Source organism: Perissodus microlepis, chromosome 4 (assembly GCF_051167445.1).
Source record: "Perissodus microlepis isolate ML-2025 ecotype Zambia chromosome 4, ASM5116744v1, whole genome shotgun sequence".
In the NCBI taxonomy this organism is placed as follows: Eukaryota; Metazoa; Chordata; class Actinopteri; order Cichliformes; family Cichlidae; genus Perissodus; species Perissodus microlepis.
In genome coordinates, this window is record NC_140464.1 from 15,027,275 (window position 1) to 15,055,056 (window position 27,782).

Here is a 27,782-nt window from a genome sequence, read left to right on the forward strand (position 1 = left end):
AATGCAAAGATCACAGTGAAAAAGTGAGCATACAGATGTACTGTGTTAACACCAATATTACTTCTTTCTTCTTTCACAGCAGCAGGGAGGACTTAATCACATGATCTAATCACCTGATTTGCAGCAGGACACACCACTGGCTAATGTTTTTCCCTGGAGCGGAGCTACTCTAGGGGGAGAAGAACTTGCATTTTTTAAGAGACAATGTACATCTTTCTTGTGCTTCTCTACTTATGTTGAGTTGACACACGGCAAGGACCATGTGGCAAAAGAGGGTTTTTTCGGGGGAGTTTTCATTCTAAAATTACAGGTGCAGTGACCGGGGGGTGTTACTGAAGGAAATCATCCATAAGGTGCAGACTGGGACTGAGAGGGAAGGCTTCAAGAAGACCAGCGAGAAGCAGGGACAATTCTAGGCACAGCTGACAGCCCAGACAGCAGCTGAGGTCAAGGGTGGTCCCATTTGGGGTCACGCTAGTCATCATGAGATGAACTACAGCAATAACCATAAAGGTTTAGAGAGATCTCTGGGTTAGACGCTGAGGAAGACAGGAAGGGTGTACGACGTGCTCTGCCCTTTCAACCTACGGCTGCGTTGGAACGGAAACTCAGGGATGAAGAGAGTGTGCCAAGCTCCAACTGAGTGACAGCGCAGAGAGAGATCAGCGATGGAACCATGACTCTTTAAACAGCAAACACAAGGAGCCATGATCCTGACTGAAAATAACTGACAACAATTTCCCATGAATGAACACCTAATGCTGTTTCATTTTGCCATGCATAATTTAATATTCTGGAAAGGGTCTTTCCTGTGTATCGTTGTTATCTTTTGCATGTGGGAGCTTAGATTGTAAGGGTGATTGGAGATGAACAAAGGGTGGTGAGAGAATAGCCAAGTGAGGATGCACAGTGTGAACTTCTATAAGTGTACAATGGTGTTGATGTGATATACAGAATGTCAGGAAAGAAATTTTGTTATTAATGGGGTTCTTAACTGATTGAAGACTTAAGGGTGGAAGTGTATTCTGAGTGGGATTCTGATACTGGTCACATTATGTTATTATATAATGCTTTGGGGCTACTGGGGTGTCTTCCTCACATGCACCCTGTTCAAGCAGTTAAACAGATGGTATCTCAGGAAGTTGGGGGACCATTGACACAGGGAGAATCGCACAGGTATTTGAGTCTTTTGTGCCTCTTTTGGCCATGGAGAAAGGAAACTTAGTTCCACCCCAGGAAGAAGGAGAGGTGTGATGTGATCTCTCAGTGGAGAGATCAAAAGGGGAATTGTTGAATGAAGGATTTAAGTTATCTAGATCAAGGTCAATTAATATGTCTGTATGAATGGTGTATTCTTTGTGTGTGTTATTTCTTGGCTGTTTTAGGTATAGGCCTGGGTGAGGGTAACTGTAGAGTGAGGAATTTATTGATAGTGGGGGTCTGCCTGTTGGAAAATAAGGAGTAAGAGCTGTCTCAGTAAGATAAACAGATGGGGCCTCTGAAGAAGACCCCGCAACACTGATGTCTAACAATACAGACAGCCTCATAGATTTCAGCAAGGTTACACAAACTATAAATTAGTAAATTGAACAACACATTTTAAATGAAACATAAGGCTTTAACTTCTTACCACTGCATTCTTCAGTGAAGACACTGAGAGACACCTGAGATAACTTCAAAAGTTCATCAAATATGTCCAAATCCACTTCCACTCCAGCAGAATCAATCAGGACCAAATTAGTAGAACCTGGCAAACTGAATTTCATCACCACTAAAACAGAAATAATCAATAAAGTCACTCATGTGTTGCAATATGGCAGCGTCACTCATGAGTGACAAAACATTTCTCCCACAGAAAACACTACGTCCAGATGAACAGAATAAACTTTTGGGGATTTACTTACCTGGATGATTGAGCATGCATCAAGACGTTCATTTCCTGTGGAGCAGCACATTTCAGAATCTTCGGTTGCCATCTTTTCTTGCTGTTCCGGTAAGTCATCCAAGTGACTTCTTCAGTCATTTGGATGCAAATTTGCATATTATAATGGAGGAACTGACCTCCCAGCCCATTGTTCCTTCAGTGGTACTAGTTTCAGTCATTATGCAAATGTACTGTTTATAAGGTTGGGGAAACCTGCAGTCAGCTGAGGCTGAAGAAGTCACTTGAATGAGTGACGAAACGTTTCTCCCACTGAAAACGCTATGTCCAGATGAACAGAATCAACTTTTGGGCACAGGAAATGAAGGTGTGGTCTAATTTAACATTCAGTGTTAAAATCCAGTAATGACTAAAATCCACACTAACACTTTTCAGGAATCAACTCCCGGTGTGTTATTTTAATGCGATTAAGTGTTGAACTAACTCGGAACTCTGTTGACTTCAACCAAGACTGAAAAATCAACACTGGCATTTTTGCTGTGTGATATTTGTTTCTAGTCTTTGCATTTGATCTTGGGATTTATTTCTGTTATCAGTTGATGACAGATTAGGGTTATGTTATGGCTGAAAGGGCCAGGCTGTGTGTGTGGATACAGTGCTTTATTTACAGTGACGAATTTGACAACAATGCAAGAAATTCTTAAGCTATGAACTATGAACTGTGAGGTAGAAAACTATGAACTATGAAATAAAACTATGAAATGTGAAACCTAAACTGTGAGCTATGGCTAGATTCAAAAGTCCATGAACGAATCCTAGGGAGGGGAAAGTGAAGCATGATGACTAGGCGGTTAACTATGGCAGAGAGAAAACACTATGAGGAAAATTACAAACAAAGTATTTCACAAGAGCTTGACAGCCTTGCACTAACATGAATTAGCTGAAGATCTGGCAGAGGTCTGCTGTGAATGCTGTTCGTAAATGCCGCAGACTTGATTGCAGTCAGGTGTGAAGGCAGATTAGAGTCAGGTTTAGCAGCGCTGTGGAAAAAACCTGCACTCAACTGGATCATGACAGGATAATTGCTAATTGTTTTTGCATCTGATCTTTGTACCTTGATCTTTTAATTGAGTTATCAGTTAACATGTTTAGGATAATTGCTATTTGTTTCGGATCCTTGCATTTGATCTCAGGAATAATTTCTGTTATTGGTTGATGACAGGTTAACAGTCTTGGGATTAGCTGTTTTGTTTTTGTATCTGATCTTAGCATTTTGATCTTATAATTGATTTTTGTCAGATTGATAACCGCTAACAGTTCTAAAATGAACTGTTATTCTGTTTATGCCATATGATTTTCATTGTAGTGATGGGCCATGAGCAAAAGCTTTGTGGGGAATCAGAGGCGCCGACTCCCATCGAGTGAGAGCCGGAACTCAGAAAAAACGTTTAACAGTTTATTTACAAGCGATATACACACCCAGTGCTATATACAAAAATGTGCATGGGAGGGAGGAATCCAGGGGTCCTTGGAGAAAAATCACACAATTCTCCTCTTCGATCACACACGAGAACGTCCTCTTCAGTCAAACACCACACGAACCACTCACGTCAAAACTTCTGGGAAAAACATGGGCTAGGACGTGTTACGGATTCAAATATTGGGGATGGGTACAAGAGGAAAAACCACAATAACAACACTGGTCCGGCCGGGTTGAGTCAAACGATGATTTTAATGATCACACGCGTGGGAGATTCTTTCTCTCACACAGCGCCTAAGCTACGACCTTGGCTCCCTGTTTATCTGCTCCTGCTGAGATGGGGCAGAAAACCTCTCCAGTATGTTCTGTTCTCTTCTAATCAGACAAATAAGGCGATGACTTTCTGCGAACAGTATTTCTTATAACTCAGCAGTATAATGCATCATAAAACAATATCATTCATTCACAATAAATCAGCAGTCTAATGTAATGCAAATCAGTTTAACAAATGTAATAGTTATCACCTTCTTCTAATTCAGGAGAATAATGCAAACTAAAACTACATAATAATTCACAATCTTTAATTAGGGGTCTAACATGGCATAAAATAATATTATAATCCCACAGACGGATCCCGGGAAATCTATAAATCACAAGAGAGCGCAAATCACTTGACAACTAGAAAGTCAAACTTGGCGAGAGCCGGGCAACACTGATGGGGGTCATGCAACAATCCAGTGATGAGAAGCCTCGATCTGCCATCCTAAATGGATACCTGAACGCCAAGGTAATGAGCCACAGGTGAGTAATGATTTGCAGGTGTGTCAGCCAGAGGCAGGAGCCTGCAGTGAGGCTGTGTCCCAATTCAGGGTCTGCACGCTTGAAGTACACGCACTACGCATACTACATACGGTGCGTACTATAAGTACGAGAAGAAGTGAGAGGCTTGTGGGACGGTCTAGCCTTCGTCACGCTGTTCAGGTTGCCTAGCAACCATGATACTAACCGTGAGAAATGTTTCATACAGCATTGTGTGACATAAATAAAGGAGAAAAAATGTTTTGTTGGTCATTCATTTTTGTCATGACATCACTTTGATTAGTTGAGTATCTGAGGCTGAGACCACGGGACTGTAAAACATGATTGTTGGGCTTCATTTCTGTACTGAACAGTCATTTCAAGATTAGTTAGTAAATAACAATTAGCTAATGTTGGTCATGAGACTAAAATCATCTCACTGTGGTAATGTAAATATAATATGGGCAATATTATATGTATTGTCAGATTATTATGATATATATATATTACAGCAGGAGCTTGAACTCTGGGTGAAAGATTCAAGTTGCAGTTATTTCAATATCCTATCACCTTAAATCTTCACTCAAAGACAAGTATCTTTGACAGTGTATATATAGATGTATTATATATAAGAGACAAATATTGTTCTTTTAATATGTTGGCATTACTAAATTTGGCTCAATGCTTACATATATGTGTAAAAACAAAATGTACAAGCTGTGAAAACTGTTTCTGATAGAATGAAGAGTAGACTGATATATTAAATATTCCTTTATTGATGAGAAAATCAGACCATGTCATAACTGCTTTAAGTCATACAGAATAAATATCAGAGCCTTAAACAGGCTGACTTCTGCTAAATGCATCAAACTGGGCAGAAAGTATACAAACACATAACATCCTTATAGAATATGATGTAACACTATAGATCAACTTACCTCAGAATATATAAAGCATATAAACAATTACAGCAATATGATGCAACAAACACAGCAGTGCTACTAATCCAAAATACTCAAAGCTTCATAGAACTGAAACAAACATTTATTTTTAGGTCCATTCTGCTGCTGATACATACTTTAGGTTTCTGAATATTAAACTTGTTGCTGCCTTTCATAGTGTGTAACTTGAAGGCCCTGAGTACTTTCTCCCACACTGAAAACACTGGAATGATAACATTATTTGAACATTACCTAATAAGACTGATTCAGGGCAGACAGTTAGTTATTTTAAACTTTCCTAGCAGTCCTTCACAAACAGGGAACAGTCTGTCTATTCTCTCCATCTGTCAGCTGCTGCTGGCTCTTCCTCCTCCTCTTCATCACACACTGCTGAGTTTGTCCTGGTGGATCATCAGGGGTGCAAAGCCTCACAGATGATGTGCAGCAGTGGGTCCCTCAGTCTGTCCTCACTCTGGACACTTGCAGTCGTCACACATGGAAATCAAATGTGTGATAAGCTGCAGGATTCAAACACAAGTGTAACTTATAAATACATGTTCATACTTTTATTACACAATCAGAGAGAAAGAAAAAGAGAGAGAGTGCAGGACAGACAGACAGGTGACAGTCTCAGGTGTATACACTGCTACAAAACAGCACAAGAGAAGGAAGATTTAGTGTTTGTGTTATTACGAAACAAGAAGAGTTCCCAGATGGTACAGTGGACACATGTGTGACTCCTGTGATTAAAGCATCTTTCTTTCAGCTTAACGAGTGAACTGTCAGCTCGTTCAAACACACGTTAAAGTCCGTTTGGCTCGATACCACCGAACAGAGGCAGCAATATAACATAGCTAACATTAACAGTGCAGTGAATCCTGCTTGTGCCGTGATATTCAGGGGTCCGTTCTTCGTACCTCGCTTACTACATCCAAGATCAAATCATCGCGCCAAGTTTGAGCTCGCTATTCCGGTCCTCCGAACACACCTGTTGTTGACGATTAGTACAGCTGGATGAAGTAATGTGAGATCACTGGGTGGCTTAAAAGGGGCTACGCATCGATAGTAGAAACATTGATCGGCAACCCTTTGATTGGTCGGCGAAAATGTCGAAGGAGCGCGCTCAGTATTTTTCGGCAGCAGAGCAAGAACTCTTGATTGAGGGATTTCGGGAGTTTCAGAGTTTAATTAAAACGCAAGGGAACACTGCAAAGGCTGCAAAAGCAAGGAGAGAGGGCTGGCAGAAAGTTGCTGACAAATTAAACTCGTAAGTAATTTAATAATAACAATAATAATAATGGATTGGATTTATATAGCGCTTTTCAAGGCACCCAAAGCGCTTTACAATGCCACTATTCATTCACTCTCACATTCACACACTGGTGGAGGCAAGCTACGGTTGTAGCCACAGCTGCCCTGGGGCAGACTGACAGAAGCGAGGCTGCCATATCGCGCCATCGGCCCGTCTGGCCAACACCAGTAGGCGGTAGGGTAAATTTATTATATTATATTACATTATATCCTCTTTCACATTAGAGCCACAACAGGACCCACTAGAACATGGGAACAAGTAAAAGTGAAATATAAGAATATTCTACAGAATGGTAATATTTATCACTTATATTGCTCTTAGTCTCTTGAAAAGAGACCCTGAAATAATCTGTTTGTTTGTTTATAACAGCAACCAACAAAAGGGCAGAGCAAAAAAAGACAGGTGGTGGTCCTGCACCCCCTCGTCAACAAGTTGGTTAAGTAAATAATACCCTCACGGGAAAATCGATATCTCTCTATGAGCACACTGTCGCGCTGAGCTAAAGGATCCTGTCTATCCCGCAATATACGCTGAATTCTGAAAACTCTCCTTATCAATCTTGCACCTTCCGCAATGGGTTGCTCGCGTACAAACGGACAGGACATGGCTGCGACAGACTTCCCAAATCCACCTTCGCTTTTATAGCCGTGGTCTCTCATCTTGATTACACGAAGTAATTTACTATTACTACTCTAAAATATGAATTACATCTGAAATAATCAAATACATGAAATAGAATGATTAATAGTACATTTCCCTTTTTTTAGGAAATGACCTGTATGTATCTGTATGAAATCAATAAAAGAATCAAATACTGCATTATCTTTAGTTACATTGATAATATTTATTTATGGAAAAACAGTGGAAAAATATCGCTGTTGCTTTCGTATAAATGAAGCGGACATACCTGAGTGGCCGCGATCTAATCCTGTTTACATAAAGTAAGCCTGCTCCCAAGCAGGTTTACGCTTACGGATCTGTTGCTATGACAGCAAGTCCCGGATGAGCTTCGGAGAACCGAACGATCCAAGATCAAGCGAAATCGTCAACAATCAAATCCAGCTAACTTACTTAGCGAGGTACGAAGAACGGACCCCTGGACTGCAAACCGAGCAGCATTCACTGACTTTCAGCTTGTTGTGTTTGTGGATATATGACTGACTTTAATTATCCATAAAATCATCACATTCTCTGTTAAATTAAGGTCAACTATTGAACGGTGTATATTTACGCATATTGAGACAGGCCCACCGACCCATCCTTAAAATTCAGGGAAATGTAGGACACATTTGAGAGCCGCATTTCAAGCAGCCTTTTAATTGGGACAGCCTTCGTCGCGTCGCTGGGACGTAATCGGCCTTAAAATGCGGCCTTTAAAGCTGCAGACCCTGAATTGGGATACAGCCACACACACACATAATTTGGTAAACACTGCCTTACAAAATGCCTATCTGAATTAAAATCCTGGTTCAGCTCTAATTTTCTTAAGCTCAATGAGAATGAAACTGAAATCCTCCTTATTGGCACTAAATCCAACCTTTTGAAGGCAAATCATTTCTCACTCACTGTTGATAACTTATCTTTTTTTGTTTTTGTTCTTCATTTTGCCATTTTTCTATTATGTTTTTTATTCTATTGTTAAGTGTCCTTGGGTAACTTGAAGGGCACTTATTAAGTAAAATGTATTATTATTATTATTATTATTGTTATTATTATTATTATTAAATTATTGAGCTCTATTCAAGTCTTAAATAGACAACAATATCTAACCATGTCATTAATTGTATGGGCAAGCCATGTTGTCACAAATCATTTATAAGCTTCTTAAATTACAAAAGAGTGGATACTGGATAGAAAGAAAGATAATCAGCTTGATCTTTTTACTTAAATACAAGATATGAGAAAAATGACCCCTTAAACCCAAATTAATGTGATATGAACTACTTAAAATGGCAGAATGCAACCCCAGAAAAAAAAAATTCTGAGGAGAACTTTTTCATTTTAGTCTGACCCCAATAGCATCCGCTAACATGGAGGAGGTGGGGTTTATGATCTTTGGGGCTTTGGAGCGTGATGTCACGGGGTGGGCGTGGAAAGGATTTCGCAGCCACCATAATGGGGACTGTCAGGTCGTCCACGTTTTCTACAGTCATTGGTTCATGCTGTTGGCCTACGCACCTGCAATCACTCCACTCACCTGCTGCGCATTAGCTCCACGTCTCCAGCCATTACTGAAGGCGGCGTCTCTGTGCTTCTTGCCGCTGTATCGTTATACCATTTAAGGCTCTCTCTATTTTATCGTGCTTTTCGTCGTCGTGTTTCTGTGGATGTCTAACTTCCTCCCCGTGTACAGACCCTCCTGGACCGTTCCCCGTTTTCCTTTGACTTTGTCGTGAGTAAGGATATTGGTGTGTGGAGTGCAAAAGAGGAAGTGTGAGTGACTGGCGAGTGAGAAGAGGAGTTTCGGACTTGTTCACCTTTTTCTGGATTGCCCTGCGCTATTGTATATAGCTCCTGGTGTCACTCTAAATAAACTCTTTTTAATTGAAACCTTTCAGAATTTCGCGCTTAAGTCCGCAATTTAAACCTTGACAGGATCAGAAATTACAATTTATCTTTCAGTTTCTATTCTTGGTCATGGATGGTTTTGTGCGAAACAAACTGACTGAATGGAAACTAAGTGAATGGATTGAGACATTTGAAGGTAAATTATTACTGTCCAGTGATGGCTACAGATATTTATACGTCCCATTAACTCTGGAAGAATAAGACCTATTAATGCACATTTAAATGTTGTTCTGTACTATAGCATGATCAGTTTTTAATGTCGTTTATGCTTAGAGAGTAGAAAATCACTTGTGGTTTTCATATTTACTTCACAAAATGTGTAAGCAAGAAAAAACGTCCTAAGACTGTTAAGTGATAGTTACTTAAAATAAAAGGGAATTAAATGATTTCAAATCCTACATCAATGCAGAACTGCTTTTTAAAAAATGTCCTTAAGTAATTTTATAAACAATCCTTCTGCTATTTAACTTTATTACAGCTCAAGAAATTGATGAGGAAAGTCTGTATCATCTTGATGATCAGGAAATTGATCAATTGATCACAAAAGCTGGACCTAGAGTAAAATTCAAGGATAAACTAAAGCTGTTAAAGGTAATTAAACGCTTTAAGATTTCTTTCCTTTTGTCTGAAAAATCTCACTCTTGTTAAAGTTTACAGATGAATTTGGTTTAGAATTATTATGGTGTGCACAGTTACAGTGGAGCCCAGCTTGCCCCTACGACATGTCAAACCCGCAGAACCTCCAGCAAACTCACCCGCTGGGTCAAATGATGGCCGATATGGCGGCCTTGCAGCAGCAGCAGGCAGCAGTGCAGGCCCAAGCTGAGCAGCAGACGCGACTCTTGCAAAACTTTTTGGCCGCTGCGAATCCGATCCATCTGGACCGGCTAGGACTCTCCCCAGAAGACCATCGTCGCCGCTTCCGTGGTTGCCGCATGGGAGCACAAGATCAGCCTTTCTCTTTTGCGCAGTGGCTCCGGTACGCAGCGGAGAGGTGGCTGCAGCCTGGCCCGACTAAAGGGGAGGCACGGCTGCTGGAGGCTGTCGTTCTGGAGCAGTTTGTGGAGGGGCTGCCAGTGGGAACTGCGGACTGGGTCAAGCGTCACAAGCCACCCAATCTCGAGGTGGCAGTGGCACTGGCCGAAGACCACCTGATGGCGCGGACGGAAAACCCCGGAAGATCGCTGCCAGGGGAGGTGAGCGTCTGCCAAAAATGTACAGTGGAACCCTGACTTACGAATACCCCATTTAACGAAAAATTCAAGTTATGAAGGCACTGAACGGCAATATTTCTGCCCATGTTACGGCAAAATGCCCGTGTAACGTAATCCGCTGGCTCTGATTGGCTGAGCCTACAATGCCTTCCGAATCATGTGACAACCCCTTGGCTTTCGTAATTGTGCTTTGCTGTTCCAGTTGAACGACCTAGTTGTTCTAGTTAGCAATTAGCCTATAGCCTATCGTTCAACATCACCTCACTCAAAAGGTGCGATGGGTGCTTCAACTTAAGAAAATTTTCGACTTACGAAAGACCCTCGGGAATGAATCTATTTCGTAAGTCGGAGTTCCACTGTATATCCGATTTTTTTTTTGTTTGTTTGTTTGTTTGTTTTTGTTTTGTTTTGACGTCGATGTCTTTACTTGTATTAGTAAATAGACTTTAGTGACTTTAGCGTTTAAAGTGTCTTTATGACTGCGTATTTGTACCCATATTGTCATCAATCCAGTTTGTTTGTTTATAAAATGTGATGTTATATTTTTTTTTATTTCTGCTGCCCTCTTGGCTAGCGCTCTCTTGAAAAGAAAAAATATTTTTATTGTCAATTACTTTTGAGCCAGAAAAGTTATGTTGCCAAAAACTGATTGCAGCAGCTACTTTATGATAGGAAAGCTCTCTAAATTACTTGATATTCTTCGTGAGAGATATGATTGATCTATTTGACAGATTTTAAGTCAAAAGTTACTTTAACCCTTTAAGACCTACCATAGAACCAAGTCCACCAGACCTTATATTATATTTTTACATGCTGTAGTGCCATTTTTGGGAGCATTTCAAGTTGCTATACATCAATGCAACCATTATAATCCACATTTTAATAATATGAATGCATTAAGTGCATAGCAGTGGTGGAGCGGGGGGGTGGCTTACTGGGCTTAAGCCCGGGTTGTTTTCTCAAAAGCCCGGGGTCTTTTGGAGTGTAATTTTTTTCATAGTTAGATGCCTGGCTGACACTGTATAAAACAAAAACTACACACAATATTCGAAGCACATAGTGCACACTGTGGGAATTTACGACTGTGCTTAAATCCCCCCTAATATTGGTATGATCCGAGCTCAGACACTAAGCGGGGCGGGGCAGCTGCTACCTGGAGTGCGCTATTAGAGAAACGCAGACAGAGGAGAACTGAAGTTTGACCAGGTATCAAAGCAAATCATTCGTACTGTACAAATAATGTAAATATGACTGTGTATCACGAAAGATTGATATCAAACTGATCACTTGACCCATATTACGTTACTTGCTCTTTGAGTGAATCAACAAATGGCGAAATGAAAAGCCGAACAACAACAATGCTGTTTCTTTAGAGAGTCTTAGCTTACATGTGTGTTTATTTCATATTTTCAGTTGTTACCCTCCACAGCTAAATAAATCGGTTTCAGTAATGCACTGATCTACAAGAATGGACATAAGGGGCTTCTTTCAAAGAAAAAACTCTGGTAGTATTTTATATATTATGCTTTGTATGTTGTTCAGTATATTTCTATGCAAAACAAGAGGAACTTCAATACACAGCAGTATATTCACAGTTTAAACCAGATGTTTACATACACTTTATGGAAAACACAAGAACATCTTTTTTACTGTACAACATCAATTTAGAGTAAACTTGTTTTGGTTAAATAAGTATTGAAATATCTTTTGAATTAGTTAAATGTCAGAATAAAGAGAGACAGAGCTGTCTATTTTTTATCACTTTCATCAAATTTAGGAGCACATATACACTAAGTTTATTGTTAATTAATAAGAAAACTCCAGACTATTCCATTCTGAGCTGAAGAAGCTTCTGATAGGTTAGTAGAGTCCATGTGAGTAAATTGGTGGCACACCTGTGGATGCATATAAGGCAAAACAGAGCCTGTTTCTTTAAAATGGGGAAAATCAAGAGATATCAACCAAAACACCTGGAAAAGAATTGTGGAGCTCCATAAGTGTGGCTCAATTTTGAATACAATTTGGTGCCATTTACAATTAAGAAATACAGATAGTTTCTCTCTTTACTCTTAAATTTAACAAATGTTTTTTATATTTATCAATCTAAAAAAAAACATTTAGTCTGATTTGATGTTACAATTAAAAAAAGTGTTTGTGTTTTGATCTGAAGAGTTTGTAAATATCTGGTTTCAACTGTATATTTGATGATTGTCAGCACAAAGAGGGAGAGCGAGGGGGAGAGAGAGGAGAATGAGGACAGAACAGAGATGGAACAAGAGCAGGGCCCTGTTTCAGAAAGCCGGTTTAGTGCAAACTCTGAGTAAGTATACCCTGAGTTAACGAAAACTCTGGGTTTTCGGTTTCACAAAGCGAGTTTAGATTAATTCTGAGTGAGTTACTATGACGACACACTCCGTGACGCTAACCTGCCCCCTAGCAGGTTTACTTCAACTAACCCTGACTTTCTCCGCCTCTTTGTCGGAAACCTGACTGTAGGAAGTGTCAGACATGGCGTGCCCCTTCCTTGAAGAGCCAGTAGATGTTGAAGCCCAAATTCTCTGCAGAGCTCTCCGCCGGGAGAGAGTGATTAGAGCGCGTTTCGGACATTTTATCATTTCCTGATGATTTTCTGTGTGAACGTTACCGTTTTTCAGCACAATCTATAATTTATTTGAATAACATCCTCAGGCCTAATATTGCTCATGTGACACATCGCGGACATTCTCTCAGTTCTGTACATATTATTTGTATTGCACTTCGTTTTTTTGCAAACGGGAGCTTTCTGTATAATATTGGTGACGCTGAGCACGTTTCCAAGGCTACCGTCTGTCGGGCAGTCAGGAATGTTACAGTTGCACTGAAACGTCTCCTGTACTCGTTTGTGGTGTTCCCCGGTCATAGACCCACAAGATTTATCAAAGAGGGATTCCACAAAATTGCAGGTATCAGGATGAACAAAACTTAATTCATGATGTGGTGATACTTGAACTACTACTTAAATTTTACATTTATTTTCAGGGTTCCCAGGCGTGATTGGCTGTATAGATGGCACTCACATTCCAATCATTGCTCCTTCAGTAAATGAAGGAGACTATGTGAACAGGAAGTCTTTCCACAGCATTAATGTACAGGTACATAGTTCCCTGTAGCATTTCAAACTAACAAATTATTTCATTATAGTAATGGATGCTAATTTGTGTTCTCTGCACTGTGAAGATCATATGTGATGCTGCCAACATTATCACAAATGTGGAAGCCAAGTGGCCAGGCTCTGTTCATGACTCACGAATTTTTCGTGAATGTACACTGAGCACAAAATTTGGACATGGTGAGTTGAAAATACTTTAAAATATATAAAGACCAATTGCTACAGGGACATTTGAACTGAAGTGTATCCTTCTGTCTTAGGAGAGTTCACTGGCTACTTGCTTGGTGATAGGGGGTATCCATGTTTACCCTATTTGCTTACCCCTTACCCTGACCCTGAACCGGGCCCACAGCAGCGATATAATCTGGCTCATTGCAGGACAAGAGCCAGAGTTGAAATGACTATCGGAATGCTTAAGGCCCGGTTCCAGTGCCTTCAAAGACTCAGGGTCACCCCAGAAAGGGCATGTGACATTATTGTGGCATGTGTGATTCTTCACAACATTGCCACAATTAGAGGAGAACACTGTCCTTCTGAACCAAACATCAGCAGTGATCCAAACCATGACCATCCTAACCCTCCCACGGACATACAAGATGGAAGAGCAGTCAGAGACACCATATGTCACAATCATTTCCTTTGACCCATCACCTCAACATGTTGAAAGAAGAATAAACAGATTTTTTTGTTCAACTGGCTTTATTGGTCGCCTGTATTTCCTGTACACAAAGTATTAATAAGTATATTATTATGTTGTTCAAACACTGAAATAATTCGTCCATCTCTGACCACTTCGCCCACCCTTAACTGATGTTCCAGCAGTAAAATCTCAATCTTGGTCTTTTGGATCTGCTGCTTGAAGTGTTCCATTTCCAAGTAGCATTTTTTTATTTTCTTGATCAAATAGGTCTTGTACAGCTGCTTTACAGGGAGCTATTGAAACACAGAAAATAGCATTGACATTCATAGTACATGCCTACTTAGGTTGGTTGTAAATCAGTGCTGAACATCTTACTGAGGAAAGGTTTGTTGGAGAAGTGGCTGGACCCTCTTCCTCTTAATTTCCATCATCACTCTGTTAGAGACATAGAAAGTCCATGGTTTTATTATAGTACCACATTTTATTCAATTGTTATATTTTCCATTGTAAGATGTAAACCTCATAAAGTGTCTCTGTTGCTTCCTCCTCTGTAACAGCTGTCAATGTTTCTTCATTATTTTCCTGTAGTAAAGAAATTAACAACATTGCTGTTCTACTGTAAACTCATATAATCTGTGGAGTATTAAGAGTACTCACAACTGCATGTTGGTCTGGCTCAACAGGAGGCTGCACCAGATGCAGTATACCATCACCATCAACTGATAGAATATGAGGTTTATACAGGTCACTTATAACTTACAAGGGACCAAATGGCAATTAACAAACATATACCAATCACCTTACACTTCATTGTCATTATGCTCTCAAAGACAACCAAGACTGAGGGAGGGCAAAATCAGTAGGAAAATAACTTCACTACAAAATAATTCATTATGGTAAAGAGTTTATCAAATGAATGAGTAGCACTGCAAAGGTGACTGTGAAGAAAGGATGTATGCACATCATGTATTATTTTGAATTTACCTCTTATGTAGGCACTTGTGTCTTGCGGGGTTATTGACTCAGAGGATGTCCCCGCAGAGATGCCTTCAGCCACAGGGCGCCCACTGTTTTGGCTGAGGGCCGACTGCTCAGCCTCTGTGAGTGGTGGTGGTGGGGGACCCCCACCTGTTTTTCGGGCTTCCGCTTTTTTTCTGTTGGCTATAACGGGTCACATTTGAGCATACAGAGTAAGCAAATATGTACTTGTAATGTGCTTAGATAATTTCAATAAGTGCTTACAGAAAGAAAATTAATGTAGCCTCTAACTGCAATTGATTTACATAGGACAAACAGACCAAGCACTATGGCTCATAATACAATTACACCTTACCTGTTTGGACTATATTTTTATATTTCATTTTTTACTTGCTGCCAGGAACGTTTGGGGCCTGTTGGGTTGCACCTGCGCTCACATCACAAAATAAAATGTATAAAATAAAAAATAAAATAAAATATAATAAAATAACGTGTTAAATGGGTGGAAATCCCTAGATCAATGTTTAAATTAACACTCACGCATTGACTCTGTCGGCTATGTTTTGCCATGCATGCTCCCTTTCTTTTGCAGCTGAGGCTGTGTTACTTTTTTTTCCGCAAAATTTGCATGTTATCGGCATATGCTGCCATCAGAATTTCGGCCTCAAGCGCTGTAAAATACATTGACCGCGCCTTCTTTCCCTCCGTCTCCATGGTGACTCGCTTAATCTGTGCTCCACTAATCAGGGCTTTATGTATCCTCGTGCGCGCGCTTAACTTGGGGTTAAAGCAACTCCGCGTTGATTGAACTAATTGTTATCAGCCTTTCTGAAACCGAATATTCCGAGTTGGACAGTTCGGGGTTACTCAACCCTGAGTATCATTTTTAACTCTGAGTTTTCTAAACCCGCTTTCTGAAACAGATCCCAGGTGAGAGACACATGTTAGTCAAATGGTTGTTTACCAAGAGTATCACCGTATCATAGGTACTCATGTATCTCGTACCTAGTGTTTCTTTTTAGGTTTGTTATTTTTCAAATTCTATATTTATTAAGTTATGCAGGCTTGTTTGCACAACAAGGCTAAATAATTATATAAACTTTTCTCAATCTAAATAGTGGACTTTGGTAGAATTAAAAAAATAAGTGTAGTGCAGGTCTATGATGATTTTTAGTGCTACTGTCATCTAGTTCTGATTCATGTTCTGTCTTGGTTAAGTCCTAAGTAGTCCTGATTTTGAACTGTTGTAGTCCTGTTTTAATTCTGGATCAGTTCTGGGTCTGGTTGAATTGGGGTTTAGTCCCTGTGTCTTGATACAGCCCTGATTTTGTTCTGCCCTGCTGCTTAATTAAAAAACTAATTTAAGGTGTCCTGCATATGTGATATATTTTTTTCCTATATGAAGTCATTCTTTTTTGAACAAAACTCAAAACAGAGCCTATTAATCTTTCAGTCATTTCTACCCCCCCCCAAAAAAAAAAAAAAAAATCCCACATGCATACTACCCTTTATGGCTAAGCCCCAGGTGTTTCAAATGTCTGGCTCCGCCTCTGGTGCATAGTGACTACATAAATTGCAAAAAAGTGCAATAAATTACAAAAACATTGAAAATCGTTTTTGTTTTTTTAACATATATTACTAGTTACAGAAATTTAAGAGGCTTATCCCTCAAAACTGTAAATACAAAAAAGTTGCACAAAATAGTTTCCCACCACATGATCTTTATTTTGAGTGTCTTCATAGTTTTATTTTTGAAATACACCAATTTTTATATACTGCAGGAAAATCGAAAATAAATATTATAATGCAAATTTGCAAAAAAACAGCATAAGCATCAAAATAAACTATTTCCAGCAGTGTAATTTGAGTTCTAAGCATCCCCGAAACGACACAAAGTCATAAAGTCAAAGATAACTTTTAAAAACACCTGTATATGCTTATGAGGCCCTGAAGTTGAAAAAAACTACATTTCCGCAAAAATGACGTCACTTCTGGTTTCGGGCAGGTAATGGCGGACATGCGATAATTCGCGCTGACGTCTATTCCAACGTAGGAAGTGTTACGAACAGCTGATCGGATCGGCAAAGCGTGTTTCTGGAATATTATGTTTTTGTTGCTGCAAGCGCTTTTTCTGCAATTTTTGCAAAGCTATATGTGGAAGGAAACCGTGACCTAGGGCAAGCTGATGGCATAAGATGTAAGTACAACTCCTCCGGTTTCATATGCAAAAAAATTATTGCGCTAGCTTACGTGGTTGCAGTTCTACCGGGATCTAAAAATAGTTATGCAAAATGGAGCGTGCCCGCTCCGACCGGCTTTAAAGGGTTAAACAGCTTGAATTTCTGCAATCATTTTTTGGCAACTGCTGGAAAACCCTTTCTGACAGGCGATCACTTTTTGACACAACGCCCCCCCTGGAGAAGCAAACTTTCCGTGCCAGCAACACTGACCATCAAGGACCACCGGCTACGCTCCAACCATTTCCTCTCTCCTCTCTCTCCGTAGGTCCTGGCAGCAACAGACACTGTACCTGGCTCACCGGCGGCTGCACAGGCACCAGGACAGGAGTGTTGGCGGTGCGGGCAGCTGGGACATTTTCAACAGGAATGTCCGCTCATGGAGGTGCAGGTGTACCATGTTGCCGGAATGCCAACATGTTCCCATGGTCCACGAAGGATGTACAGTATTCCAGTAAGGTGCCAAGGGATTATATACCAGGCTATGGTAGAATCAGGCTGCACCCAGACTAGTCCACCAAACCCTGGTTTGGCCTGGGGCATTGTTGGAGGCTGAGTGGGTGAAGGTTAGATGTGTGCATTAGTGGTGGATCTTGGATTGAACCAAAATATTAATATCAAAGTTTGTATTGATATTGATAGGAGCGTAATGAGATTGATACTTCTGTCTTGATGCATGCTCAATCATCCAGGTAAGGAAATCCCAGGTTTCCCCAACCTTATAAAGTGCAAATGTACTGTTTATAAGGTTGGGGAAACCTCCAGTCAGCTAAGACTGAAGAAGTCACTTGGATGAGTGATGAAACATTTCTCCCACTGAAAAGTCCAGATGAACAGAATCAACTCTTTGGGATACTAGTTTCTGTTTCTTTGTTAATCCTGGATTCATCAAAGAGGTAACCTGGCCGTCTATGTAAGTGCCGCTGCTTTCAAGAGTCATAGCATTTACTGTAATTGAAACAACTATCCCGAATATATCATGGCTCAGATTTGATTGAATATAATTACCCTCCTGTGTTAACTGTGAAAGAGATACTGTACAGTTACTATATTTAAACTACAAGTAGATGTGATACAGACTAATTCATTTTATTATTTCTGTCCTTGTTTCGAATTAATAATCCAAAATTTAAGAAATCCCCCAAAGCACTTAAAGACCATGAAAATTCATTCCAATTAAGCAATTGGATGAAACATCCACCTTAATTGTTAAAAAAGCATCAGTATCGGTTTCGGAATTGTTGATACTGGGCCTGTATTTACTTGCTATAAGATGGAGACCTAATCCTGCAGTATCTCACACCACTAGTGTGCATGGGGAAATTCATAAGTATCCTATTGTGTCACCCCACCCCTGCCCTGCAAAAACCACACCCTGCCACACAATGATAGCAATATTATTCACAAAAGTTCTTTAATTTCTTGCTGATATGGATTTTCAATGTTTTCATTTTTTAGAAATTGAAAAATACTAAGCAACCACAAAAAGAAGCAGTCAATACTTCTAGTCAAGTAAGTCAAAAACAGTTTTATGGCACTTCTTTCAGTATCTATACTGTAACTTACATTTTTAAAGTAAACATTTTACATTGATTTGCACTTAGCTTTACCGGCTCTGCAAACAAGAGCATAAAGGAACAGCTGATTTGGATCAGGTACGGATTATTGAATTTCAGATAATGAACCAGCATGCCTTCATTCATCATACATATACACAGAGGCGACCTGAGTCAAAGTAAAGCCCCAGTCACACAAGCCTAGGGACCAGTCTGCGACTTCAAATCCTTACAACCTCCACAAACCACTAACCTGATGTAGTTGCCTGATGTTGGAATACACATTTTACCCTAGCAGCTGGTTGTTGCCAGGGATGGGGTGGTCACCAACTGGTCTCTAGGTCTGTGTTACTGGTGCTGAACGAGACAGAAAAATTGACTCATGGGATCATGTTTATTGAGAGGCAAGAATATGAATGCTTTTTTTTTTTTTTTTTTTTTTAATTTTTTTTTTTTTATTGCTGTGCTATTTGAGAATATAAAAATAAAAGTCCATATAAGTTTGTAAATTGTAAAAAGTGCATGTGAAAGTTAGTTTTTTAAAAAAGAATTTGTTTCTGTACAGGTGCTATAATTTTGTGTGTAAATTCAATCATGCATACATGTACAATTATTGTAATTTAATTTCAAACATGAAAGTCCAAATATTTATATTCATCCTCAGGTTTTGCCATGCATAAGTGCTAAAGGTGAGACAAATGTATAATTCTCTTAATACATCTTATTTGTTTTTTATTAGTGTTGTTGCAGCAAGGATTTTTATATATATATATATATATTTTTTTTTTTTTTGTAATCCAACAAGGAAAGCGAAAGTCGGATCTGCTTCTGAGTGCATCCAGACAATGGCAACCACCACCTAAACAGCAATACAACTGTGCAGAACGATCACAGTCAGGTGTGGTTTTTTTTTGTTTTTTTTTTAAAAAGGGAAAAATTCCCCCCTCGCCCCTTCAGGCAGACTGTCTGCCAAGCTCAGGTTCTCTACCAGAGGCCTGCGCAGTATCTTACCTGTTCCTAGGACTGCGCTCTTCTGGACAGAGATCTCTAATGTTGTTCCTGGGATCTGCTGGAGCCACTCGCCTAGTTTGGAGTCACCGTACCTCTGATTACCACTGTTACCTTCACCCTCCACATCTTCTTGAGCTCTTCTCTGAGCCCTTGGTATTTCTCAAGCTTCCTGTGTTCCTTCTTCCTGATGTTGCTGTCATTGGGAACTGCTACATCAATCACTTCTTCTGTTTGTCTACCACCATTATGTCCGGTCGGTTAGCTACCACCGTTTTGTCCGTCTGTATCTGGAAGTCCCACAGGAACTTAACTCGGTCATTCTCCACCACCCTTGGGGGCGTCTCCCATTTTGACCTCGGGACTTCGAGGCCGTATTCGGCACTATGTACTATGTACACTATGTACACTATGTCAGCCACTTGGTTGTGCCGTTCCATTTATGCCATGCCTGCTAGCATCTTGAACCCTGCTGTTGTGTGCTGGATTATCTCAGGGGGATCTTTACACAACCTGCACCTGGGGTCTTGCCAGGTGTGATAGACCCCAGCCTCTGTGGATCCTGTGCTTAGAGCTTGTTCCTGTGCTGCCATGATTAGTGCCTCTGTGCTGTCTTTCAGTCCAGCTTTGTCCAGCCACTGGTAGAATTTGTGGATGTCAGCCACCTCCTCTATCTGCCGGTGGTACATACCGTGCAGGGGCCTGTCCTTCCATGATGGTTCCTCCTCCTCCTCTATCTTGGGTTTCTGCTGCCTGAGGTATTCACTGAGCACGTGGTCGTTTGGGGCCATCTTCCTGATGTATTCGTGGATGTTTGTGGCCTCATCCTGGACTATGGTACTGACACTCACTTGTCCCCGGCCTCCTTCCTTCTACTTAGCATACAGCCTCAGGGTGCTGGACTTGGGGTGAAATCCTCCATTGATAGTAAGGAGCTTCCTTGTCTTGATGTCAGTGGCTTCTATCTCCTCCTTTGGCCAGCTCATTATCCCAGCAGGGTACCCGATCCCAGGCATGGTGTAGGTGTTGATAGCCCGGATCTTGTTCTTACCATTCAGCTGACTCCTCAGGACTTGCCTGACCCTCTGCAGGTACTTGGTGGTTGCAGCTTTCCTTGCAGCCTCTTCATGGTTCCATTTGCCTGTGGGGTCCCTAGGTACTGTCCTCCATGTCTGCAAAGGTGCCTTCTGGTATTTCAGTTCTGCCTACCTTTCCTCTCATTGTTATCATCTGACTACATTTCTACAATCCAGACGACATTCCAGTGTCCTTGCTGTATATGCAAGAGAGACGGAGGGAGAATTTATGTATGACACTTTGTTTTTTCTGTTTTGCCTTTTTACATTTCAGTGGACCACATTGTGAATTTTGATGTCAAAGACATAATGAGACATGTCAGTGAAAGACTACATGGCCATGACAAGCTCAGTGTTTTCCTAAAGTGAGTAATAAAGATTCCCTATTTTTGTTGGACCTTGCACCATTTTTGGGGGGAAAAAAGTAGTTGGAGGAACAGTTTGCTGTAATTTGTTATAATAAAGATACTAAAGATTTAAACTCTGTCAGAGCTCAACATGGAGCTGTGATGCAGTTTGTTCCAGTACTAAGTTGAATTGTACCAGAAACTGTAATTTCACATTTTAGAGGTGAACAGTAGCTTTTGAATACTGATTAATATTTGATGTTTTTCATGTATGTAGTCTTCAGAGATACTACGTTTAAAAATATCAAGTCTAAGCATTAAAAATGTTTTTTTTTCCAACCAGTTTTTTAAAAAACTGTTTCTGTTTTCAGTTTGATATTTCTAAGAATGAATCATTTAATCCCTATTTAAACTCTTTCAACAGGGATAAAATCAAGGATTTGGAGACAGAAAAGAGGCACCTGGTTGGTGTCTTTGGTAAAGCTGGGGCTGGAAAGAGCTCTTTAATCAATGCCATCATTAATAAGAAGGGCCTGTTGCCTTCTGGAAGTGTCAGTGCATGTACCTCAGTAATGATAAAGGTGGAGGCTACCAGTGGATCAAAGTATGAGGCACACATCGAGTTCATTACAAAAGAGGTAGAATGAAATATGAATATGGTGATTCTTGAAGTAATGCGTTACAATAAAGCTGCAAAAACTTCTTTACTAAAATTAAGATGTAATTTTATTTACTTTTATAGGATTGGAAAAATGAGGTGCAGTCACTAAAACAGGCTTTTGAAGACGACAACATCTATGATGATGATGGTGGGAATGATGATGTATTTGATGCTGATGGAAAGTTATCAGCGCTGTATGGTGAAGAGTGGAAAGAGAAATCCACTCTCAGCCTCATGGACAACAAATATTTCAGAGATATTCCAGAGTTTCTGAAGTCCAAAATAAAAATTTTGAAAAATGATTCAGTAAGTGTGCAGAACTACAGACCAAAATGAAATGAACCTGTTTTTCTTCTACTAGAATTTATAAATACTTTATGCAGATTAAAGCTTATATTAGGCCACGGTGTGGGTGAGATACAAGAAAGATCAGTGTTTTTTACAGACATCACATAGAGTAGTAGGAAGTCACTAAAGCAGCAGTAAGCTGCGTTGAAGCTGCATCTTTTCAGTAGGAAGATGTCCATGCTATCTAATGCCTTCCTACTTGGAAAGCACAGACGGAGACAAAGCACTGGTGAAGCAGATGTTTCCCCAGTGTATAGCTGAGCAGATACTGTATATGTTGACACAATGTCAATGTGCTGTCTGCAAATTTCCATTCCAAATGTTGGAACCCATACATTTAATTCTTGCATTGTACATTTTTTTTGTTTGTTTGGTTGGTTTTTTTTGCAGGCTGAAGGGTTGTCTGAAAAATTAGTGAAATATACAAGAAGTGAGTCAAATGAGACAGAAGAAGTAAAGAGGTGGTACTGGCCGCTTGTGAAGTGTGTGACTGTCAAAGTGCCAGACAATGATTTTCTTGATCACGTCACACTCGTGGACCTTCCTGGAAACGGTGACTCTAACAGAAGCAGAGATCAAATGTGGACAGAGGTAATTCACTGAAGTCAGGTCATCTTTCTTCAAAGCATTAGTTATTTATAATTTACATACATTCATTTCCTTTTCAGATTATTGCCAGTTGTTCTACAGTTTGGATTGTGACTGAAATAAACCGAGCAGCATCAGAAAAAGAAGCCTGGGACATCCTGGAAGGTGCCAGCAGCCTGCTGGGAAATGGTGGCGAGTGTCAGCAAATTCATTTTATCTGCACCAAGTCAGATCATGAAAAACCAGATGATATGTAAGTCAAATATGCCAGAAACGCAAATTGTGAAGAAAGTTTGGCACAGATGCACATGGTGACCATACGCTTCACTTTTACGTTATTTCAGAAGTAAGGCTGTCCATTACAACAGACGCTTAGGTTTCACATTGTAGTAGGCCAGACTTTAATAGAAATGACAAAATTAATTTAAGAACCATTATTTACAATATTAGAGGTCAGGAAAAACAAGAATGTATTGCCTCTTTTTATCTAATAAAACCATATTAGAAATATTAATATTACATTGTGGGAGATAACTAATAATATCAAAATATATATCATATCTTTTTAATTTTTATAAATCATACATTTAAAAAGATGTATGTATTTAAACAAGTTTCTAATTAGATAAATATGAACAAACTATTTTTGAATCCCCTATTTCTTTTCTTTCTAAAAGAAAGAAAATCAAGAATGCAGTCAGGAATGAATTCAAAATGTGGAAAATGATTAAGGTAAATTTACAATCTGACAGCAAAATCTAAAACAAACATCTTCTAAAACTGCCCGAAAAATAAAAACTTGCTAACAAACATGTTCTCAGAATTACTTCAGTGAGGATTGTTTCCAAGTCTTCACAGTGAGCTCCAAAGAATTCCTCAAAGGGGAGAATGTAAATCCAGATGTCAATGGTAGGTGAAGTAACTACCAGTGAGTTATGGTATGTTTTTATGAAACAGAAAATTTTTGCTCAGATTTGTCTTTTTCAATTTTTTTTTTTTTTTAATAGAAATACTGAAACTTAAGGACATTTTGAAAAATCTGAATGACGCTCATTCAGAGACATTAAACTATGTGTCTGGAGCTCATGGGATTCTGTCTTTGATTCAGAGGGCCAAAAGCAGAGAAGTGGTAAGATCAGGCAATAAAGCCTCATTCATGATCTTCTTAAAGGTCATAAAATGCATAAAATGGGATATTGGGCATCATATTCTGTGTAGTAATATGTTAATAGCGATTGATTAAGCAGAGATCAGTTGGAAGAACTGAATATTATTTATTGAGATACAGAATTGATGAAATATTTATTTGCCAATTAGACTCCAATGAACCATCATATGAGAGCACAGAAATGATGGGAGTTAGGACAGGATCCCCAGAGTCTAGATTCTTGGGGTAGTGAAGATTGTAGTTTGGATGGGGCTCTGAGTGATCGCAGGAAGGGTGAGGTGAAGATGGGGAGAAGGCGAGTTGCATGAATGAGAGTCTGAAAGGCAGAATGACAGAAGCGCAGATAAAAACACAGAGAACAGACTGATTGGCCTGCAGAAAAAAAAAAAGATTGGACTAGAATTAACGTTGATAGCATGGGAAAATGGTAATGATATACAGACTTGACAGAAATGAGTAAAGAACCAATGTTGTGTTTTACTGCTTTAAATAATGATCTTTCTTTTATTTCAGGTTGAACAAAAAAACGATGCGTGTGCAGTCCTTGAGGGAAACTTGAGCATCCAACTTAATCGAGTCAAAAAAGCAATTGAAGACATTACAAAAACTTTTGAACAACACCTACGGGACGGAGTTGAAAAATCCCAAAATATATGCGAAAAAAACCTGAAGTCCTTCTTATATGTATGCATTTTTATATAATAATTAGATCACAATCTTAGGATACATTGTGGGTTTTTGGTTTTGTTTTTTTTTTTATGTAAAAATTCTGTTTTGTTTTTCAGAAAATTACTGACAGAAGTTTTCACAGGATTCTAAAGTCTGCAGTTAGGAATGATGGCATCCAGAAACCAAAAAAAGGGAAACGAAAAAACCTCAACATGATATTAGCGTCTTCTTTGACTGAAAGCATTGATGAAAAATTCAGAAAGACCTTCCCGTGAGAATAATCGAATTATGAACAGATCTAATATTTAAAAGAAATGTATTCAGATCACACTATATTATAAGCTTGCTAATACTGCTATTATAAACCATATCTTTGCCCCATTCAGAAACGACATAAAATGTGGAAATTTCAATGGGGCCATTGATGCGTTTTCACTCAGCACTGATTCACTGATTGAAAAGTACAAAGATGTTGAACTGCAACTGACATTTCTCCAGACCGAGGTAAAAGAACGTTCCTAATCATTAACCTGTTAGCTTATCTGTTATTAGAAATAATTTAACAATCTTTTAAACAATGCTAATCCATATTTCATGTTTCTCAGGAAAAGAAAATGAAGGCAAAGCTCAACAAAACCATCCGCACACAAAAGAAATTAATCTACAACAGTTTGACAGAGACAATCAAGGACAACATGAAAGAATGTTATAGAGGTAAGAAAGACATGAATTAAGGTATTTCTATTCAACTGCATAAAAATTGTCTCCTTGTAGAAGCAGCAGCATTTAGAGGAAAAGGCACCCTGAAGAACATGAGGGACACTATTGAGAGACATGTGCACTTAAAGATGGACATGTTTGAGGAGGCAAAAAATGTCATGTTGGAGCAGTTGAACGATTTGAAGGTTTGTCACAATTTAAAATATGAAATATGATGAAACAAATTATATGAATGTGTTCTCTAGATTTTGGTGTAATGTACAAATATTCCGAAGCGGCCTTGAAACACATATCAAACCAGTAAAATGGTAAAATGGCCTGCATTTGTATAGCGCTTTTCTAGTCCCTAAGGACCCCAAAGCGCTTCACACTACATTCAGTCATTCACCCATTCACACACACATTCACACACTGGCGATGGCAAGCTACATTGTAGCCACAGCTGCCCTGGGGTGCACTGACAGAGGCGAGGCTGCCGGACACTGGCGCCACCGGGCCCTCTGACCACCACCAGTAGGCAAACATGGGGTTAGTATCTTGCCCAAGGATATTTGGCATGCAGCCAGGAGGCAGCCTGGGATCGAACCACCGCTCTTCTGATTAGTGGCTGACCTGCTCTGCCACCTGAGCTACAGCCACCCAAAATTACAGCACTGATCTACGTATTCCCTTTCCTCTGATTTCCACTCCTTCAGTTAACGCTGTGACAGTACTGACAGCTGGTTCAGTCACACTCCCAGGACTACTTGACAAAGTTTCATTTTCTTTTTTTGGTTTTGTGAAAGTGCAGTAATTTATATTTATAACATTACAATTACAATTTATAATTTCATAAGTTTTTGATGATAAATTAGGAAACTGTCCTGAGGACACTGGAGAAAACCATGAAGGAATCCATTGAACACTCACTTAAGCCTGAGGCCAGCTCACTGCCAGGTAAACAGAATATATAAATTATTGATGTTATTATTAGGAATCTTCTCAATACAAACACTAACAGTAAATGTATAACAAATACAAACACTTTGTTTTTAGATGTTTCGGAACATCTTGAGGTGGTGAAAAAACATTATGATGAACTTAATGGCGATCAAGATGAAGAAAAATAACCACACTAGGTAAATATTAAAATGTCACAAATTGTTTAAAGGGCTTTGATCATGAACTGTTGTGCTGATTATTGTGAACATTGTCTTTATTTACAATTTAACTGATCCGTCCAGCAGCTGATCCATTTCTGATTTGCTCCACAGAAACAGCTGAGGCCTGACAGAGCATCCATGAGGAAACACTGATAGAGACAGGAGGTCTTTAGATACTGTCACAATAATTTTTGTTTTGCTCTTTTAATGTTGTGTTGGTGTGTACTTTCGACTTTTAATAAATTTTTATACAAAAGGCATCTTGAATATTAGAGATATCAATTAAAACTGCTAATATTAAGGTATTAATCATGAAGGTCTAAATCATGATTTGATTTCTTTCTTTTTTTAAAAATTTGTAGTACATTTTTAATCACTTATAGCAGAGCGTGAAGAAATGTAATGCATTTCCCCATTTAAACCTGAGATTTATGGTTTTAATTGTAAGAGCCTGAGATTACAGTTTCCAAAAGCATTTTGATTTTGTTGCTTGTTTTATATATCATAATTTAATGTTTTAAGTTAATTTGTATACTGTGGGTTCATTGGGATGGGAGCATTTATTCTAATGTATGTACTTATTAGTTAAACATTAAGCCTTATCCATCACTGAAAGTGATATTTAACACTTTAACTTCTTAGTTCTAATTGCAAATACTTGTTTGTTCCAGTTATAACATGTGTGTACATGACAAATAGTAAGAAATAGGCATAAATAATGTTGTAGGAAATCAGCAGCTACTTCAGTCATCTTCCTGCCATTTTGCTTTTTCTGGGCTTAGGATTACTGGTGAATATATTACAGTTTGGGTTTCAGTTCGGGGTTTTGAGTTTCTTTTTAATTATTTTAAGTGTTTAACATTTTAATTATTTCTGCACATGTTGTTGAATTCTTGTTTTGATTTTTGTCTTCATTAATTATCTCGTGTTTCCTCCCCCGACAATGATTTCTTGTATTTTCCTCCTGAAACGGTTCACTCACGCTTAGCATTTACTTTCATGTTTCCTGTAACCTTATTTCAGTAATGTCATTATAAAAGCTGACTGATTTTTTAAAATCCATGCAATCTCCAGGCCACTTCGTTAGCCACCCCGTACACATCTACACCCTCTATTCTCAGCTATGCAAATAGGATGCCAGTTAAATACTTAATGAGAAGTGAGATATGAGCATTTGAACCATCTGTGGAATGCAGAGAACTAACTGCTAAAATCCAAATGCATCTTATTGTAGCCACTGAAGATTCAAGGAAACTTTTTTTATTAGAAAACTTTCTAAAATAAATTCTTCTTTTTCTCTT

General features: G+C 39.2%; 1 protein-coding gene and 1 pseudogene across 1 annotated transcript; one reads left to right on the top strand and one right to left on the bottom strand.

Annotated features, from left to right (window-relative positions):
- LOC146388595 (uncharacterized) overlaps window positions 1-8,642 on the bottom strand; it is a 22,688-nt pseudogene extending 14,046 nt beyond the window's left edge.
- LOC146388596 (nuclear GTPase SLIP-GC-like) lies at window positions 8,533-27,782 on the top strand. The gene is made up of 24 exons (XM_084925995.1): window positions 8,533-9,117; window positions 9,460-9,572; window positions 9,674-10,177; window positions 17,467-17,652; window positions 18,657-18,710; window positions 18,803-18,853; window positions 19,419-19,443; window positions 19,560-19,652; window positions 21,113-21,203; window positions 21,610-21,823; window positions 21,928-22,152; window positions 22,585-22,785; window positions 22,863-23,035; window positions 23,460-23,514; window positions 23,604-23,691; window positions 23,790-23,911; window positions 24,464-24,634; window positions 24,736-24,890; window positions 25,006-25,123; window positions 25,225-25,333; window positions 25,394-25,524; window positions 26,194-26,275; window positions 26,375-26,457; window positions 26,593-27,782. The coding sequence occupies exons 1-23, from the start codon at window positions 9,051-9,053 to the stop codon at window positions 26,446-26,448; spliced, it is 3,102 nt and encodes a 1,033-aa protein (XP_084782121.1). The 5' UTR covers window positions 8,533-9,050; the 3' UTR covers window positions 26,449-26,457; window positions 26,593-27,782.